The sequence below is a fragment of the Hypanus sabinus genome, chromosome 17 (assembly GCF_030144855.1).
Source record: "Hypanus sabinus isolate sHypSab1 chromosome 17, sHypSab1.hap1, whole genome shotgun sequence".
In the NCBI taxonomy this organism is placed as follows: domain Eukaryota; kingdom Metazoa; phylum Chordata; class Chondrichthyes; order Myliobatiformes; family Dasyatidae; genus Hypanus; species Hypanus sabinus.
Genome location: NC_082722.1, coordinates 83,057,827 through 83,078,517, shown reverse-complemented (window position 1 = coordinate 83,078,517; position 20,691 = coordinate 83,057,827). Strand labels below are relative to the sequence as shown.

Below are 20,691 nucleotides of genomic sequence, written 5' to 3'. Positions count from 1 at the left end.
GGCACATGGGCGTGTGTAGCTGGAAGGGATTTATTATGATTTGGCATTGTGTTCAGGGTGGATGTCCTGCTCTTGTGTTGTACCATCCTACGTGAACACTTGTTAAGAAGAGCAGTCGGAGAAACACATTAACAGCTGGTTTGAGTCGGATGCTCGGAAACTTGCCTCTGCAAGTGGGGCAGGTTCTACACCTGCCCCCACACCACTCTTCAGGGCTCAGAACAGTCCTTGCAGGTGAAGTGGCACTCTCCATCTACTGTATCCGGTGCTCTGGGTGCAGTCCCCTTGATCTTATTGGTGAGACCCGAGGCAGGCTGGGGACCACTTCAACAAACCCCTTCACTCTATCCGCCACAAGATGTGGGATTTCCTGGTGGCCGTTCCACTCTGACTCATCAGTCCACGACCACCTCTTCTGCCACGGCGAGGCCCAGCACGTCATGTTCTGTCTGGGCAGCCTTCAACCTGATGGGTGAACTTCCGGTAACTTCTCGCACTATTCCACTTTCTCTTTTATCCATTTTCCACTCTGGTTCCCCTCTCACCTTCTCATTACCTCTCTCTGGTTCTTCTCCCCCACCCCCCCCCACCTTCTCCCATGGTCTACTCTCCTCTCCTCTCCCAGCCCTTTTCTTTTCTGCCAATCTCCTCCCGCTCTGTTCTACACTCCCCCTGCCCCCTCACCTGGTCTCACCTATCACCTGCCAGCTTGTACTCCCCTTCCCCTCCTCCCACCGTATTCTGGCTCCTGACCCTTCCTTCCTAGTCCTGAGGAAGGGTCTTGGCCCAATTATCTATTCCTCTCCATAGACGCTGCCTGACCTCCTGAGTTCCTCCAGCATCTGCAGAATTCCCTGTGACTGCATTGCAAGAGTGAGGGAAGCTAAATGAAAGGGATGAGCTCTGGAAATGCAGAATTCATAGCAGGTGACTGAGGATCTAAGGGAACGGCTGTTACAGATTAAGCTTAAGCCCATCTCCTCTATTGGAGCATAGGTGACCGAGAGCAGCTTGCCCTGGGTCATCAGTCTTTCATCTTTTTTCCAAAGTGTAGAGCATCTTCGAAAATCCTTCCTCTGCTGGGGATGAAGTCTTTGGAGCTTCTGTGGGTTTTTACTGGGGGTGGGGGGTAGGAGTTGACAGGCCATGACACTCGGACTTAGGCTAGATTATTGTTTTTTTTATAACTATTTGCTGCTAACCTTCTTGTATTTGCTCTGTGTGCTGTGTGACTGTTGGTATTGTGTTTTTCACCCTGGCCCCGGAGGTCAGGTTGAATGACAGTTAAACTTGAAATCCACATCCGTAGATCCCTCAAAGTTCAAAGCACGTGTGTCAGTGTCTTCAACCTTGAGATTCATTTTCTTCTGGGCATTCACAGTAAATCCATAATAGAACCAATGCCAATCTGCACCAACTTGAGCGTTCAACCGGTGTGCAAAAGGCAAACTATGCAAATAAAAACAAATAATAATAACAAATTAATAAGTATTGAGAACATGAGATGAAGAGACCTTGAAAATGAGTCCAGAGAATGTGGGAACCGATGGGGCAAGTGAAGTTATCCCCTTTCGTTGAAGAGCCTGATGGTTGAGGGGTAATTGTTCCTGAATGTGGCAGTGCAGGTCCTGAGGCTCCTGTACCTCCTTCCTGATGGTTGAGGGGTAATAACTGTTCCTGACCCTGGTGATGCAGGTTCTGAGGCTCCTGTACCTCCCTTCTGATGGTTGAGGGGTAATTGTTCCTGAATGTGGCAGTGCAGGTCCTGAGGCTCCTGTACCTCCTTCCTGATGGTTGAGGGATGAAAACTGTTCCTGAACCTGGTGATGCAGGTCCTGAGGCTCCGGTACCTTCTACCTGATGACAGCAGTGAGAAGAGCACGGCCTGGGTGGTGGGGGCCCCTGATGATGGGTGCTGCTTTCCTGCAACAACATTTAGTGTAGATGTGCTCAATGGTTGGGAGGGTTTTACCTGTGATGTACTGGGCTGTATCCACTACATTTTGTACGATTTTCTATTTAAAGGGATTGGTGTTTCCATACCAGGCTGATGCAGCCGGTCAATACACTCTTCACTGCACGTCAATAGAAGTCTGTCATGGTTTTTGATGTCATGCAGAATCTTTGCAAACTCCTAAAGAAGACGAGGTGCAACCGTGCTAGAGACCTTTCCCAGGCGGAATGGCTAAAACGAGAAGGCAGTTGGAGGGAAGTGTAGGGAGAATGTAAGAAATAGTGTATTTTTGCACAGTAGTGGGTGTGTGGAACACTCTGCTAGGGTGGTGGTAGAGAAACATTGAAGAAACTCTTTAGTCAATCACGTGGATGAAGGAAAAATGCAGGGCGATGTGGGAGGGAAGGGTTAGATTGATCTTGGAGTAGGTTAAAAGGTCAGCATATCCTTGTGGGCCGAAGGGCCTGTACTGAGCTGTAATTTTTATCTTCACAGGTGGCAGAAGTGCTGAAGAAGCTGCAGCCTGATGTATTGCTCACCTTGGTGCGTAATCATGGAGTGGTAACCTGGGCAACCAAGGGTTGCGTACTTTTCCTGCTGCCCGAGCTCCCCTCGCGGGCCCCCCGTCCGGCTCTCGCGGGCTCCCCTCGCGGGCCCCCCGTCCGGCTCTCGCGGGCTCCCCTCGCGGGCCCCCCGTCCGGCTCTCGCGGGCTCCCCTCGCGGGCCCCCCGTCCGGCTCTCGCGGGCTCCCCTCGCGGGCCCCCCGTCCGGCTCTCGCGGGCTCCCCTCGCGGGCCCCCCGTCCGGCTCTTGCGGGCTCCCCTCGCGGGCCCCCCGTCCGGCTCTCGCGGGCCCCCCGTCCGGCTCTCGCGGGCTCCCCTCGCGACTGTAGATGCCTACCACTCCAACCCTGAGACTCCACGTGCTACCTTCGTGACTGCTTTCCTCCTGCACGGCATTGAGGGTGTGAGGATTGATGGGCTGTTGTTATAATTTCAGCGTGGCCTCAACACTGACAGTGGGCACACCACACGAGAAGCCTCGTTCGAAGGGATCAGTCAGTAAGTGCTTGTGATACCTTTGCCATTCATATCATTGGGGCTCCTCCTGATTCGCTCGGTGCTGCCCTCCAGTGTTACTTGATGGAAGAACAAGTTGGGCACTCAGGGTCTGGGCTTCTTGATGACTGTTTTTCTGAAACTTTTACCATTTGTGGTATGTGCTGTTGGTAATGTGTTTTGCACCTTGGCCCCAGAGGAAAGCTGTTTCCTTTGGCTGAATGATAACTAACCTTGAACTTGATACTGAATTTAACTTAATAGTTACGGTAGTACTTCACTTCCAGTCTCTGAGCAGACTGCACGCGTGTAGAATGAGTGAAGGTCGGGTATACCTTGAAGCATCATCACAGTGGAGTCTCAAAACAGGCTCAAAGTGAGAAACAAGCTGCTGTAGGAATTCAGTCTGTCAGGCAGCATCTGTAGGAGGCAGAAGGATGGTCAGAGTTCATAGCAAGTTTGGTTTCTTTTAATATCAGCGAATGTATACAATATTCGTCTTCAAGTTCTTACTCTCTGCAGACTTCCACAAAAGAGAAGGAAAGCCCAAAGAATGAATGACAGTAAAACGTTAGAACCCCAAAGCCCCCCTCCCCCTCCTACGCAGAAGTAGCAGCGAGGCATTAACCTTCTCCCCCCACCACGCAGGCAACAGCAGAGCCCCAAAAAAATCCATCAAAAACCACAGACTGGCGTGCTGTCTTGCTCAGGGGAGAGAGTTGTCACTCGTCACAATGAGGGGAGAGACCAACAGCTCAGTTTCAATGTTACAGTCTGCAGTGTCACTTTATTTCGAGTTCCCCAACTTGAGAATCAACAAAGCTCTCTCCCTTCGAGGGAGAGTGATTGCCGACGGCCACTGTTTCGTTCCGATCTCTCGTGATGCTTTAGATGGCTGCTCCAGAGGAATGGATGCACGGGGCCACAACCCAAGGGCAAATGTCTTCCAGGCTGCCCCTGGAGAAATCAGAAGTGGCTACTTGGTGAGCTCGGAGAGTGGGAACCTGCCGCCGTGAAGCACTGCAGTTTGAGTGCAGCTGTAGATCGTGAACTCGGACAGGACCCCAGCCACCTGGAAAAGGAAAGAGGAGGCATTAGAGAGAAAATTGACAGTTTTGCAGACGGATGTATATGTCACTATATACCAACCTAGCATTCATTTTCAGAATCAGTCAGTTTAATCTCACTGGTATATTTCATACAGCAGCACCAGTACATTGCAATACATAATAAAATCTGTAAACTCCATTATGAAATTAAATAAGTAGTGAAAAATGAGAGCCAATGGTGAGGTTGTGTACATGGTTCATTGTCCATTCAGAGATCTGATGGGCAGTGGGGAAGACGCTGTTCCTGAAAGTGTGGCATTCACAGTAATTGTGGGCACTCACATAAATACAGAAGGAAATGGAATCGGTGGAAACACTGTCCACAGACGGACAACTGATGCGCAAAAAATAGTGTTCAAATACAAAAAAAAAGATCAATAATAAGTATATAAATAATGAAGTGACTCACCACTTTCACCTGTTCCAGTCCATCCAACTCAAACCAGTTGATCTCACTTTATCCCAAACATGAGAAAGTCTGCAGACTCTGGAAATCTCAAGCAGCTCACACAGTGCTGGAGGAACTCAGCAGGTCAGGCAGCATCAATGGAGAGGAATAAACAGTCGATGTTTCGGGCTGATACCCTTCATCAGGACAGTTTATTCAGATTTATCGGAACGTTCCTATTAACTGTTCCTATTACAGAACAGTACAGCATGGGGACAGGCCCTTTGGCCCACAATATCAGTTCTGAACACAGTGCTAAATCGAATTAAATTCCTTCTGCCTATACACCTCCATTTCAACGATGCCTGTATAACTGCCCCTTAAGCACCACCATTGTATCTGCTTCCACACCAGCTCTGGCAGCCTGGTCTTTATAAAATTGCTGCAGCACCCTGTCCAGTGGTCAGTGGTCCTCCACGCCGTACTACAATAAACAGCTGTCGACTCCTTGTGAATCATAACAGCGCGATGGTTCGGGGTGAGATTGTGCATCTGTGTTGTTTCTGCAAGCATTGGACGTTTCGATATGACTCCAAGCACAGATAGCTTGTGGGTTGGTATTCCAGTGTAGAAGGGGGAGCCAGACTTGAGCGAGTGATGAGGAACTGCTACTGCTCTTGCAGAAACATGGCTCCAGCACAACATCCCGGGCACCATCAATCTACAGGCCGTGACTCTTAGGAACTTGGGCTGTATTATAAGACGTAGGAGCAAAATTAGGCCATTCAGCCCATCGAGTCTTCTCTGTCACTTCAACATGGCCAATCCATTTCACTGTCAACCCCCATTCTCCTGCCTTCTCCCCATAACCTCTCGCGCCCTGACTAACCAAGAATCTATCAATCTCCACCTTAAATGTGGCAAAGGTGCCAAGCTCCAGGATGTTTCTGATCGCGTCCAAGATGTCCTGCAGTGGGAGGGAGAACAGCCAGAGGTCGTGGTACATATTGGTACCAATGACATAGGTAGGATAAGGGAAGAGGTCCTGAAAAAAGACTACAGGGAGTTGGGAAGGAAGTTAAGAAGCAGGACCATAAAAGTAGTAATCTTAGGAATAGAATGAGGTGGAGGATAAATGTGTGGCTGAGGGATTGGAGCAGGGGGCAGGGATTCAGATTTCTGGATCATTGGGACCTCTTTTGTGGTGGGTGTAACCTGTACAAAAAGGACAGGTTGCACTTGAATCCCAGGGGGACCAATATCCTGGCAGGGAGGTTTGCTAAGGCTACTGGCTAGAGTTTAAACTAGAATTGTTGGGGGGTGAGAACCAAACTGAAGAGACTGGGGAAGAGCAGGTTTGTCTCACAAATAGAGAAAGCTTGTAGACAGTGTGAGAGGGAGGATAGGCAGGTGATAGAGAAGGGACGAGATCAGACCAAAGGTTTGAGATGTGTCTATTTTAAAGCAAGGAGTGTTGTGAACAAAGCGGATGAGCTTAGAGCGTGGATCAGGACTTGGAGATGTGATGTGGTGGCCATTACAGAGACTTGGATGGCTCAGGGACAGGAATGGTTACTTCAGTTGCCAGGTTTTAGATGTTTCAGAAAGGACAGGGAGGGATGCAAAAGAGGTGGGGGTGTGGCACTGTTGATCAGAGATAGTGTCACAGCTGCAGAAAAGGTGGACGCCATGGAGGGATTGTCTACAAAGTCTCTGTGGGTGGAGGTTAGGAACAGCAAGGGGTCAATAACTCTACTGGGTGTTTTTTATAGGCCGCCCAATAGTAACAGGGGTATCGAGGAGCAGATAGGGAAATAGATCCTGGAAAGGTGTAATAATAACAGTTGTTGTGATGAGAGATTTTAATTTCCCAAATATCGATTGGCATCTCCAGCAAGGGGTTTAGATGGGGTGGAGTTTGTTAGGTGTGTTCAGGAAGGTTTCTTGACACAGTATGTAGATAAGCTATAAGAGGAGAAGCTGTACTTGACTTGGTATTGGGAAATGAACCTGGTCAGGTGTCAGGTCTCTCAGTGGGAGAGCATTTTGGAGATAGTGATCATAATTCTGTCTCCTTTACAATAGCATTGGAGAGAGATAGGAACAGACAAGTTAGAAAAGCATTTAATTGGAGTAAGGGGAATTATAAGGCTATCGGGCAGGAAATTGGAGGCTTAAATTGGAAACAGATGTTCTCAGGGAAAAGTACGGAAGAAATGTGGCAAATATTCAGGGGATATTTGTGAGGAGTTCTGCATAGGTACGTTCCAATGAGGCAGGGAAGTTATGGTAGGGTGCAGGAACCGTGGTGTACAAAGGCTGTAATAAATCTACTCAAGAAGAAAAGCTTACAAAAGGTTCAGAGAGCTAGGTAACGTTAGAGATCCAGAAGATCATAAGGCTAATAGGAAGGAGCTTAAGGGAAATTAGAGCCAGAAGGGGCCATGAGAAGACCTTGGTGGGCAGGATTAAGGAAAACCCCAAGGCATTCTACAAGTATGTGAAGAGCAAGAGGATAAGACATGAGAGAATAGGACCAATCAAGTGTGACAGTGGGAAAATGTGTATGGAACCAGAGGAAATACCAGAGGTACTTAATGAATACTTTGCTTCAGTATTCACTATGGAAAAGGATCTTGGTGATAGTAGTGATGACTTGCAGCAGACTGAAAAGCTTGAGCATGTAGATATTAAGAAAGAGGATGTGTTGGAGTTTTTGAAAAGCATCAAGTTGGATAAGTCACCAGGACTGGACGAGATGTACCCCAGGCTACTGTGGGAGGAGAGGGAGGAGATTGCTGAGCCTCTGGCGATGATCTTTGCATCATCAATGGGGACGGGAGAGGTTCCTGAGGATTGGAGGGTTGCGGATGTTGTTCCTTTATTCAGGAAAGAGTAGAGATAGCCCAGGAAATTATAGACCAGTGAGTCTCACCCCAGTGGTTGGTAAGTTGATGGAGAAGATCCTGAGAGGTAGGATTTATGAACATTTGGAGAGGTATAATATGATTAGGAATAGTCAGCATGGCTTTGTCAAGGGCAGGTCGTGCCTTATGAGCCTCATTGAATTTTCTGAGGATGTGACTAAACACATTGATGAAGGAAGAGCAGTAGATGTAGTGTATATGGATTTCAGCAAGGCATTTGATAAAGTACCCCATGCAAGGCTTATCGAGATAGCAAGGAGGCATGGGATCCAAGGGGACATTGCTTTGTGGATCCAGAGCTGGCTTGCCCACAGAAGGTAAAGGTTGTAGACGGGTCATATCCTGCATGGAGTTCGGTCACCAGTGGAGTGCCTCAGGTATCTGTTCTGGGACCCTTATTCTTTGTGATTTTTTTTTAAATATAAATTATCTTTGAGGAAGTGGAGGGATTGGTTAAGTAAGTTTGCTGATGATACAAAGGTTGGCAGTGTTGTGGATAGTGTGGAGGGCTGTCAGAGGTTACTGTGGGACATTGATGCAAAATTGGGCTGAGAAGTGGCAGATGGAGTTCAACCCAGGTAAGTGTGAAGTGGCTCATTTTGGTAGGTCAAATATGATGGCAGAATATAGTATTAATGGTAAGACTCTTGGCAGTGTGGAGGATCGGAGGGATCTTGGGGTCCGAGTCCATAGGACACTCAAAACAGCTGTGCAGGTTGACTCTGTGGTTAAGAAGGGATACGGTATATTGGCCTTCATCAATTGTGAAATTGAATTTAGGAGCTGAGAGGTAATGTTGCAGCTATAGAGGACCCTGGTCAGACCCCACTTGGAGTAATATGCTCAGTTCTGGTCGCCTCACTACAGGAAGGATGTGGAAACTATAGAAAGGGTGCAGAGGAGATTTACAAGGATGTTGCCTAGATTGGGGAGCATGCTTTATGAGAAAAGGTTGAGTGAACTCACACTTTTCTCCTTGGAGCGACGGAGGATGAGAGGTGACCTGATAGAGGTATATAAGATGATGAGAGGAATTGATTGTATGGATAGTCAGAGGCTTTTTCACAGGGCTGAAATGGTTGCCACAAGAGGACACAGGTTTAAGGTGCTGGGGAGTAGGTACAGAGGAGATGTCGGGGTAAGTTTTTTTTACTGTGGTGAGTGCGTGGAATGGGCTGCCGGTAACGGTGGTGGAGGTGGATCCAATAGGGTCTTTTAACAGACTTCTGGATTGGTACATGGAGCTTAGAAAAATAGAGGACTATAGGTAAGCCTAGTAAGTTCTAAGGTAGGGACATATTCGGCACAACTTTTTGGGCCGAAGGGCCTGTATTGTGCTGTAGGTTTTCTGTTTAAACTCACCAACTGACCTGGCATCCACAGCCACCTGTGGTAACGAATTCCACAGATTCATCACGCTCTAGCTGAAGAAATCTCTCCTCATCTGATCTTTAAAAAAAATATATATCTCTATTTTGAGGCTGTGTCCTCTGGTCCTTGACTCCCTCACCAAAGGAAACATCCTCTGCATCCTCTCTATCATTTCAGCATTCAATAGATGTCAATGAGATTCCTATTCATTCTTCTAAATTCCAGCAAGTACAGGCCCAGAGCCTTCAACCACTGATTGTATGATAACCCTTTCATTCCTGAAACCTCCTCTGGACCCTTTCCAATGCCATCACATCCTTCCTTAAATCAGGGGCCCAAAACTGTTCACAATACTCCAAGTGAGGCCTCACCAGTGCCTGATAAAGCCTCAGCATCACATCCCTGTTTTTACGTTCAATACTCCAAGTGATACTACTCACAATACTCACCAGGGCCTGATAAAGCCTCAGCATCACATCCCTGTTTTTACATTCAAGTCCTCCTGAAATGAATTCTAACATTGTATTTGTCCTCCTGAACACCAATTCAACCTGCAAATTAACCTTTAGGTTAAAAATATATTAAATAAATATGTATTATTTTTTGTAACGTTTTCTGCAATCATAATTGTAAGTGCTGTGTGTGATTGAATGGTCTGTGTCGTGTACCTTGGCCCTAGAGGAACACTTTTGTGTGGCTGTATTCATGTGTATGATTGAATTACAATTTATCTTGAAGCTGGGAGATCATTGCCCTGCTGGTAATGAATGCTTCGAGCAAGCTGAATGCTGGAAAGTTTGGCAGCGAGATTCAGGGAGAGTGGTTCCTCTGGGTAGGGGGAGGTGTTCTTTACAAAGTTTGGCAGCGGGATTCAGGGAGAGTGGTTCCTCTGGGTAGGGGGAGCTGTTCTTTACAAAGTTTGGCAGCGGGATTCAGGGAGAGTGGTTCCTCTGGGTAGGGGGAGGTGGTTCTTTACAAAGTTTGGCAGCGGGATTCAGGGAGAGTGGTCCCTCTGGGTAGGGGGAGGTGTTCTTTACAAAGTTTGGCAGCGGGATTCAGGGAGAGTGGTTCCTCTGGGTAGGGGGAGGTGGTTCTTTACAAAGTTTGGCAGCGGGATTCAGGGAGAGTGGTCCCTCTGGGTAGGGGGAGGTGTTCTTTACAAAGTTTGGCAGCGGGATTCAGGGAGAGTGGTCCCTCTGGGTAGGGGGAGGTGGTTCTTTACAAAGTTTGGCAGCGGGATTCAGGGAGATTGGTTCCTCTGGGTAGGGGGAGGTGGTTCTTTATAAAGTTTGGCTGCGGGATTCAGGGAGAGTGGTTCCTCTGGGTAGGGGGAGGTGTTCTTTACAAAGTTTGGCAGCGGGATTCAGGGAGAGTGGTTCCTCTGGGTAGGGGGAGCTGTTCTTTACAAAGTTTGGCAGCGGGATTCAGGGAGATTGGTCCCTCTGGGTAGGGGGAGCTGTTCTTTACAAAGTTTGGCAGCGGGATTCAGGGAGAGTGGTCCCTCTGGGTAGGGGGAGGTGGTTCTTTACAAAGTTTGGCAGCGGGATTCAGGGAGAGTGGTTCCTCTGGGTAGGGGGAGATCACCTTTCTTGCCTTAGGATCAAGGACATTTCACAATAGAGGGAATATGCTAATAATGTGAGAGGTTGGCACTGTTTTGTTGGCCCTTGGTGCTCAGGGTTGTCTGGTAGAAGCGAGTTTCAGGTCTAAGCTGTCAGTGGGAAGGGGCTTCCTATCATCTCCCTTGAGTTCTCCAATTCTCAGATTCATCTCCGCAGAGGGAGCAGGTCTTCGCCAACTGATTCTTCCTTGACCAAGGCAATTCAGATTCTTCCTGTTGTGAAGTTAGCCTCATAGTTGATCAGAATCAGGTTTGTTATCACTGGCATTGTGGGGAAATTTAACTTCTCATGCACAAACCAGCAGAATGCAAAAGCTGGAAGTTCAGTAAGTGGAGGGACAGTTGGGGGATGGGGGAATGTCAGAGGTAAGTGTTGTGCACAGAGACTGGTGTGTGCCTGGTATCAGAATCATGTTTGTCATCACCTACATACACATCTTGAAAGTTGTTTGGTGGTTGCAGTCAATTGCAACATTTAGTATAAACTGCAATAAGAATGCTATAGTACATTACAATAAAACTTTATAATAGATGTTAATTTTTATTAAGTAGATATTCATTATATTAAATAGATATTAATAGATATGGTATTAAATAGAATGAGATGGAGGATAAATGTATGGCTGAGGGATTGGAGCAGGGGGCAGGGATTCAGATTTCTGGATCACTGGGACCTCTTTTGGGACGGGTGTGACCTGTACAAAAAGGACGGGTTGCACTTGAATCCCAGGGGACCAATATCCTGGCGGGCAGGTTTGATAGGGCTGTTAGGGAGGGTTTGAACTAGTTTGACAGGGGGGTGGGAATCAGAATGTGAGTGCAGGGATTAAGGTAGAAGGCCAAGGGCATGATGCTAAGTGTTCTGAGTCGATGAGGAAGGACAGGCAGGGGACAGAACATAATTGTAGCCAGTTAAAAGGGTTGAAGTGTGTCTATTTCAATGCTATGAGTATTAGGAACAAGGAGGATGAACTTGGAGCATGGATTAGTATGTGGAACTACGATGTTGTGTCCATTACTGAAACTTGGTTGGAGGAAGGGGTAGTATCATGGCTATAGGAAGGGAGGACACTGCAGAAGGAGTGTCCATGGAGTCAGTCTGGGTGGAAGTCAGAAATAGGAAGGGATCAATCACTGTGCTGGGAGTAGTCTATAGGCCCCCAAGTACCCTCGGGACGCCTAGGAGCAGATAAACAGGCAGACTTTAGAATGGTGCAGGGTAGTAGCTATGGGTGATTTCAACTTCCCTCATATTGACTGGCACCTCCTGAGTGCAAGGGGATAGATGGGGCTGAATTGTCAGGTGTGTTCAAGAAGGATTCCTGACACAGTATGTGGATCGGCCGACGAGAGGAGAGGCTATATTGGATCTAGTTCTGGGTAATGAACCTGGTCAGGTAACAGACCTCTTGGTGGGGGAGCATTTTGATGAGAGTGACCACAACTCCTTTAGCTTCAGCATAGCTATGGAAAGGGATAAAATCAGATGAAAGGTAAAGTACTTAACTGGGGAAGGGCTAACTTTGAAGGGATAAGGCAGGAACTAACTAGCGAGAATAAATAGGAAACAGATGTTCAAAGGGGAAAGCACAGAAGTAATGTGGGAGAAGTTTAGGGACCACTTGAGCTGGGTTCAGGATAGGTTTGTCCCACCGAGGCAAGGAAAAAATGGTAGGAAAAGGGAACCGTGGCTGACGAAACACGTGAGGCAACTTGTCAAGAGGAAAAAGGAAGCATATGTTGGATATAGGAAGCAGGAAGTAGGAGGGACTTATGAGAAATATAGGGTAGCCAGGAAGGAGCTAAAGAAAGGACTTAGGAGAGCTCGAAGGGGGCATGAGAAGGCCTTGGCATGTAGGATTAAGGAGAACCCCAAGGCATTCTATGCGTATGTGAAGAATAGGATGACGAGAACGAAGGTGGGACCGCTAAAGAATAATGAGGGAAACGGGCTTGGAAGCGAAGGAGGTTGGGGAGGTCCTAAATGAATACTTTGCTTCAGTATTCACAACCGAAAAGGATCTTGATCAGGATGAGGTCGAAGTAGAGCGGGCCTGTGTGCTGGACAGTGTGGAGATTAAGGAAGAAGTAGTGCTGGATCTTCTTAAAAACATTAAGATTGATAAATCCCCTGGTTGTTGTGGGAATTGAGAGAAGAGATCGCAGATCATTAGCTATGATCTTTGAATCCTCTTTGGCTGCAGGGGAAGTGCTGGAGGACTGGAGACTGGCAAATGTAGTTCCCTTGTTTAAAAAAGGTAATAGGGAGAAACCTGGGAACTATAGACCCATGAGTCTTACGTCAGTCGTATGCAAACTACTGGAAAGGGTTCTTAAGAATAGGATCTACGAGCATTTGGAGAAGTACAGTCTACTCATGGATAGTCAATATGGCTTTGTGAAGGGAAGATCGTGCCTCATGAGCCTGATTGAGTTTTTTGAAGAGGTAACAAAAGAAATTGATGAGGGTAGGGCAGTGGATGTGGTCTACATGGATTCTAGCAAGGCATTTGACAAGGTCCCCCAAAAGAGACTCATCCAGAAAGTCATGAGGCATGGGATCAGTGGAACCTTGGCTGTTTGGATAAAAAATTGGCTTAAAGGAAGAAAGCAGAGGGTAGTTGTGGAAGGAAAGTATTCTGCCTGGAGGTCAGTGACTAGTGGAATGCCGCAGGGATCTGTCCTGGGACCCCTGCTATTTGTGATTTTTATAAATGACCTGGATGTAGAGGCAGAGGGATGGGTGAATAAGTTTGCGGATGACACGAAGATTGGAGGAGTTGTGGGTGGAGCTGTAGGTTGTCGAAGGTTACAAGAGGATATAGACAGGCTGCAGAGTTGGGCAGAAAAATGGCAGATGGAGTTCAATCTAGACAAGTGTGAGGTGATGCATTTTGGAAGGACAAACCAGAAGACTGAGTACAGGATTAATGGTCAGTTACTTAAGAGTGTGGATGAACGAAGGGACTTTGGGGTTCAAATCCATACATCCTTCAGAGTCGCTGTGCAGGTTGATAGGGTAGTTAAGAAGGCCTATGGGATGCTCAGCTTCATTAATGGGGATTGAGTTCCAGAGTAGAGAGATCATGTTGCAACTCTACAAATCTCTGGTGAGACTACACTTAGAGTATTGTGTTTAATTCTGGCCACCTCATTATAGGAAGGATGTGGAAGCTATGGAGAGGGTGCAGAGGAGATTTACCAGGATGTTGCCTGGTTTGGAGAACAAGTCATATGAAGCAAGGTTAGCAGAGCTGGGACTTTTCTCTTTGGAGCGTAGAAGAATGAGAGAGGACTTAATAGAGGTCGACAAGATTATGAGAGGCATAGAGAGGGTGGATAGTCAGGATTAGTTTGTCTTTTAGAGTCAAATTCTGTTTGTTATTCACACTCATTGCAATTTCCAGCCATTCCAGATGGGTGTTTTTCCATTAGTGTTGTGGTTGCACCTTTCCTTATTTCTTTTGTATCGATGCAGCTTTCATCCTTCAGCGTAACATCCTTGCCTGCTTGCTCTTCCCTGAAGTGAAAGCTTTTTAGGATGGGAATTTTTTTCATCATCCCTGAATCCACCTGTCTAAGAGAAAAGGTACATGATAAAACCGATGCAATGGTCACAGAATGTTTAGTGTGAGCAAAAGCTTGTCCCTGATGCAGGAGACTTTGGTTTGAAGAATCGCGAGTTCAGTAGCTAAAAACCTGTCATTATGTTCGGGCTCAGGCCTCAGCACCGTAACCTAGGTGACCTGCCAATGCAGCTCAATGCGAATTGGGCAGTGGATCACCGCATGGCATTGGATAGGATTGGCCATTATCCAATGACTCTGATAGGAGCCAAGCTGTGTTAGCAGCAAGAGAGGGCATTAACCTGCAGCAGCCTTTGCATGACCCTCCTTCTTACGTATGCGAAAGGTTGTGGGATGCTTCAGGAATGGCCTCCTACAACTTAGAGTACTTAGACTGCACTTACAGTATTGTGCTCAATTCTGGTCACCTCACTATCGGAAGGATGTGGAAGCTATGGAGAAGGTGCAGAGGAGATTTACCAGGATGTTGCCTGGTTTGGAGAACAAGTCATATGAAGCAAGGTTAGCAGAGCTGGGACTTTTCTCTTTGGAGCGTAGAAGAATGAGAGGGGACTTAATAGAGGTCGACAAGATTGTGAGAGACATAGAGAGGGTGGATAGTCAGTACCTGTTTCCCAGGGCACCAATAGCAAACACCAGAGGGCATATGTACAAAATTAAGGGAGGGAAGTTTAGGAGAGACATCAGGGGTAAGTTTTTTTACACAGAGGGTTGTGAATGCCTGGAATGACTTGCCAGGGATGGTGGTGGAGGCTAAAACATTAGGGGTATTTAAGAGCCTCTTGGACAGGCACATAGATGAAAGAAAAATGGAGGGGTAGTGTGGGTTTAGTACTTTTTTTTTGAAGGATTATATAGGTCAGCACAACATGGAGGGCTGAATGGCCTGTACTGTGCTGTAGTGTTCTATGGTTCTAAAGTAGTGAGCAAGGTAGTGAGGTTGTGTTCACAGGTTGGCTTGTCCATTTGGAAGTCTGAAGGCAGAGGGACGAAGCTGGTCCTAAAATGCTGAGTGCCTTTGGGCTCCCATGCCACCCCAGTGAAGAGGACATGTCCTGGGTGATGGGATCCTTAATGACAGATGCCACCTTTTTGAGATCTCCTTTGCAAGATATCTTCTGATGTGAGGTCAACATCCATAATGGAGCTGGCTGAGTTTACTCCAGGAGTAGTGCTAGAGGCAGATACAATAGAGACATTACATACACTAAGCAGGTGCATGGGTGTGAGAAAAGTGAAGGGTTGGGGGTTTGTGATTTGGGCAGATAGAGCTTATCAGCTGTGTTTGGCAGCTCATCTAGGAGAAGGAAACGACTAGGACATAACATTGACCAACAGAGGACTTGTATGGGTTTGTGTGGTAGGGCGAGGGTATAGATGAGCACATTGTGCTGTGCTGTGATCGGCACACGGTTTCTCCACGCTGCCTAACATGAGTCTCATACTGACGCCTCTGTACGAAGTCTCAAAATAGTTCATCTTTGTTACTGTGTCCCTGAGGGAACTGAGTATTCTGTGTCCCCAAGGAAAACATCACAATAGGCTTAAGACTGATGAATGATTTATTGTCTCTCGAATGGCCCAGCCACAGCGAGAGGTTGTACTTGTCTACAGAAATTGCCAGTGTGATTTAATGCAGGGAGAAGGTTAAGCAAAGTGAAATTTAATATCTGGATGACGCTGCCAGACTGAATCCTCCTCTTGATCAAACACAGTTAAAGAAAGAAGCTGCCTTTAGCTGGGAGAGGGGAAAGAATTTCTTAATTTAAGGAATGATACTCTATAAAAGCACACACAAATGATTCTCACTTTGCTGGGTGAGTAGCTCCTAGTGAGTGAGATTTCTAACTGATGCTTTGCCCAAAAAAGTCTGTATCTGTGCTTGTGATGCCACTGGTGACAATGAGGTAACGTTCTGTATTTAGATTCGTCTTTCACACGCAATGTTCATCTTTCCTCAAGCATTAGCTGTGTCTCACGTGTACATTGAAACATACAGTGAAATGTGCCCTTTGCAGTTGCAAGAAAATGTTCGTATCCTTTGCAATTACCTAGTTTTCTGCATTAATTACTCATAAAACATGGACCGATCTTCTGGTCAAGATGGTGCCCGTGTTCCATGCTCCTTCGGCCGGCACCTTTTGGATAGATCAGGAAACCATATTTCACTTTATCTTTTTTACATCTGTTTTTCACCTTCAATGTGACTTTGAATTAATCAGAATCATCTTCATTATTACCGGCATGTGTCGTGAAATTTGTTAACTTAGCAGCAGCAGTTCAATGTGATACATAATGTAGAAGAAAAAAATAAATCAATTACAGTATATATATATTGAATAGATTAAAATTATGCAAAAAAATCCCAGAAATAATATATATTAAAAAAGTAAGGTAGTGTTCAATATCCATTTAGGAATTGGATGGCAGAGGGGAAGAAGCGGTTCCTGAATCTCTGAGTGTGTGCCTTCAGGCTTCTGTACCTCCTTCCTGATGGTAGCAGTGAGAAAAGGGCATGTCCTGGGTGCTGGAGGTCCTTAATAATGGACACTGCCTTTCTGAGATGTTTCTCCCTCAAGATGTTCTGCATACTTTGTAGGCTAGTACCCAAGATGGAGCTGACTTCATTTACAACCTCCTGCAGCTTCTTTCAGTCCTGTGCAAAACCCACCCTCCATACCAGACAGTGACGCAGCCTGTCGGAATGCTCTCCATGGTACATCTATAGAAGTTTTTGAGTGTATTTGTTGACGTAGCAAATCTCTTCAAACTCCTTATGGTGGATGGAGCCTGTGATTTGCAGCCTGGAGATCATTTGGGTGTTTCAGCACTCTGCAGTCTCAGAGGATTCCGGGAGACAGAGGTGGTGTGAGGGAACTTGGTAGCAAGAAGGCTGCAAGCTGATGATTGACTCCAGTTCGCCGATTAAGGAGGCGAGGGAGATTGAAACATTGAGGCGAATGAGGAAGGTGAACACGGGCTGCCTGCCTTTTTATCGCTGGTGGGGTTGGGGGGGGGGGGTTGCTCTTCTGCCAGAGAGGGGAGACTACCTTTCTGTTTTTGGTAAGATTACTCTGCTGCCAGAGAGGGAAAGGCCTACAGCTGTGCCCGGAGAATGTTATCCAGGTTTCCTGTGTTTGGGATATGGGCTTGAACTGTAAACTTTTTTTCCTACCTTAATTTTTTTTTAATTGTGTTTTTTACCCAATCTTTCTTGTCTTTTTGTAGGTGGGGTATTTTTTTTGGGGTAGATATCCCTGTTCTGTTTTTGTTATTTTTGTGTGGGGAGGAGGGATTTTGAAGGGGTTCTGTGGTCATATTGCCGTTCTTTCTTGGTTTTGTGGCTATTCGGAGAAGATAATTTTCAGAGTTGTATACTTTCATAATAAATGAACCTTTGAAATTTTGATCTTCTAAGTCACCATAACAGACAAACACAATCTGCCTGAATTAATAATACACAATTATACCTTCATGTCTTTAGTGAACACATTGTTTAATCATTCACAGTCCAGGCTGAAAAATGTATGTGAACCCTTGTATTTAATAACTGGTAGAACCTCTCTTGGCAGCAGCAACCTCCGCCAAATGTTACCTGTAGCTGCTGATCAGCCTTGCACAACAAGGAGGAATTTTAGATTAGAACATTCCTCCATACAAAACTGTTTCAGTTCATCAATAGTTCTGGGATACCTTGCACGAACAGCCTTCTTCAGGTCATGCCACAGCATCTCAATTGGGTTAAGGTCTGGACTCTAATTTGGCCATTCCAAACACAAATTGTCTTTTTAAACTGTTTTGCTGTTGATTTACACTTGTGTTTTGGATCATTGTCTTGTTGCATCGTCCAAGTTCTATTAAGGTTCAGATGACGGACCACTACCCTGACTTTCTCCTGTAAAGTGTCTTAATACAATTTTGAATTCATTGTCCCTCAATGATTGCAGGCTGTCCAGCCCCCGAGGCAGCAAAGTAGCCCCAAACAAAGTATGCCTGGAGTTTCCACTCATGGGTGCGTGAAGAGTCATGCTACCCACACTGGCCTCTAGCATATCTCAGGGTCTGGATGTGCTCTCTGATGTACTGGACAACCCTCCAGCTGGTATTTGTTGTTTATCCCAGGGCAATTTCTGGGACCTGACTGGTTTCTGTGTTAACTACATTTGTTTACTACATAACTACATTTGAGATTATACAGTAATCTAGTGGTTTGACCTCTAGCTAATCAGGTGATGCTCTCTGTCCCTTCACTGGGTTCCTGGTTCATGAGCTCCTTTCCACTTGAGTTCAGTGGAAATATTATGCATCTAAAGGAAAACAGAATTAAATATATGTAGCTGCATAACACAAAGGAGCAGGATTCGGCCAGTCAGCCCATCAAGTCTGCTTCACCAGTCCATCGTGGCTGATTTATTATCCCTCTCAATTCCATTCTGCTGCCTCTCCCTGTAACTGCTCATGCTCTGACTAATCAAGAACTTATCAACCTCTGTTTTAAATACACTCAATGACTTGGCCTCCACAGCCGTCTATGGCAATGAATTCCAAAGAATCACCACTCTCTGGCAAATGAAATTCCTCCTCATCTGTTTTAAAGGGACATCTTTGTATTCTGAGCCTGTGCCCTCTGGTTGTAGACTCCCCCATTATAGGAAACATCCTCTCCACATCCACTCTATCTGTGCCCACTGGTCCCAGACTCCCCCACTACAGGAAACATCCTCTCCACATCCACTCTCTCTGTGCCCTCTGGTTGTAGACTCCCCCACTACAGGAATCCTCCTCTCCACATCCACTCTATCTGTGCCCTCTGGTCCTAGACTCCCCTCCCACAGGAATCCTCCTCTCCACATCCACTCTATCTGTGCCCTCTGGTCCTAGACTCCCCTCCCACAGGAAACATCCTCTCCACATCCACTCTATCTGTGTCCTCTGGTCCTAGACTCCCCCACTACAGGAAACATCCTCTCCACATCCACTCTATCTGTGCCCTCTGGTCCTAGACTCCCCCACTATAGGAATCCTCCTCTCCACATCCACTCTATCTGTGCCCTCTGGTCCTAGACTCCCCCACCACAGGAAACATCCTCTCCACATCCACTCTATCTGTGTCCTTTGGTTGTAGACTCCCCGACTACAGGAATCTTCCTCTCCACATCCACTCTATCTGTGCCCTCTGGTCCTAGACTCCCCTCCCTCAGGAATCCTCCTCTCCACATCCACTCTATCGTGCCCTCTGGTCCTAGACTCCCCTCCCACAGGAAACATCCTCTCCACATCCACTCTATCTGTGCCCTCTGGTTGTAGACTCCCCCACTACAGGAATCCTCCTCTCCACATCCACTCTATCTGTGCCCTCTGGTCCTAGACTCCCCCACCACAGGAAACATCCTCTCCACATCCACTCTATCTGTGTCCTCTGGTTGTAGACTCCCCCACTATGGGAAACATCCTCTCCACATCCACTCCATCTAGGCCAATAGAGTGGACATGGAGAGGATATTCCTGATGGTCCAAAAATCCTGCACCAGCAGTGTTGTGACTGTTAGATAATAGTTTTATTCTTTAATATGCACAGGGGTGTCCTGAGGCTCGGTCATTCATTATAAAAATGTAAAACTTTGTTAATTTTCTGAGAGGACAACCACCACAGCAAAAATTGTTCTCACCTGACAGACATTCGTAAACTTGAGACACTGGTTGGCATGGATGTGTTCAACCTACACACTCATTTGCAAGGTCTCTACAATTGGTGTTTCTATTTGCACAATTTGTCACCTTTTGTACATTGGTAGTTTGTCAATCTTCATTTATGTTGTTTTTCATAAATTCAGTTGTATTTTGTTGTTTTCCTGTATATGCCTGCAGGAAAAGTATGTCAAGGGGGAATTTCTAGAATGCCTACGAGATGGGTTTTTAGAGCAGCTTGTGTTTGAGCCCACTAGGGGATCAGCTACTCTGGACTGGGTGTTGTGCAATGAACTGGAATTGATTAGAGAGCTTAAGGTAAAGGAACCTTTGGGAACCCGTGATCATAATATGATAGAATTCATCCTGTAATTTGAGGAGTATTACGTGGAGTAAATGGAATTACAGAGGCATGAGAGGAGCTAGCCAGAATTGATTGAAAAGGAACACTAGCGGGGATGACAGCAGAGCAGAACTGACTGACATGTCACAGAGTAAGAAGAGTTCTAAAGGCAGGATGACACAACCATCTCATAACTGAGAAGTCAAAGTTGAAATCAAAGCCAATAGGGCATATAATAGAGCAAAAATTAATGGGAAGTTAGAGAATTGGGAAGCTTTTAAAAACCAACAGAAAGCAATTTAAAAAAACCCAGAAGGAATAGATGGAATATGAAGGTAAATGAAGGTAATATTGAAGTGGATAACAAGTTTCTTGAGATACATTAAGTGTAAAGGAGAGGTGGGAATGGAGATCAGACTACTGGAAAGCAACGCTAGAATGTTTGTAATGGGAAACAAGGAAATGACAGTCAAATTGATACCTATTTTGCATCAACCTTCACTGTGGAAGACACGAGCAGTATGCCAGAAGTTTGAGAGTGTCAGGAGGCTGAAGTGTGTGAAATCACTATTACTAGAAGATTCTTAGAAAACAAAGATCTGAAGGCATGTAAGCCCAGGGTTCTGAAAGACGTGGCTGAACAGAT

At 46.2% G+C, this 20,691-nt stretch overlaps 1 protein-coding gene across 1 annotated transcript in view; it reads left to right on the top strand.

Moving 5' to 3' along the window:
• The window catches only part of pepd (peptidase D), a 181,015-nt gene that overhangs the window by 37,230 nt on the left and 123,094 nt on the right, over positions 1–20,691 (top strand). The window contains exons 5-6 of the mRNA XM_059993348.1: positions 2,450–2,497; positions 2,953–3,014. Coding sequence (XP_059849331.1) covers positions 2,450–2,497; positions 2,953–3,014 — 110 coding nt within the window. The remainder of the gene's footprint in view (positions 1–2,449; positions 2,498–2,952; positions 3,015–20,691) is intronic.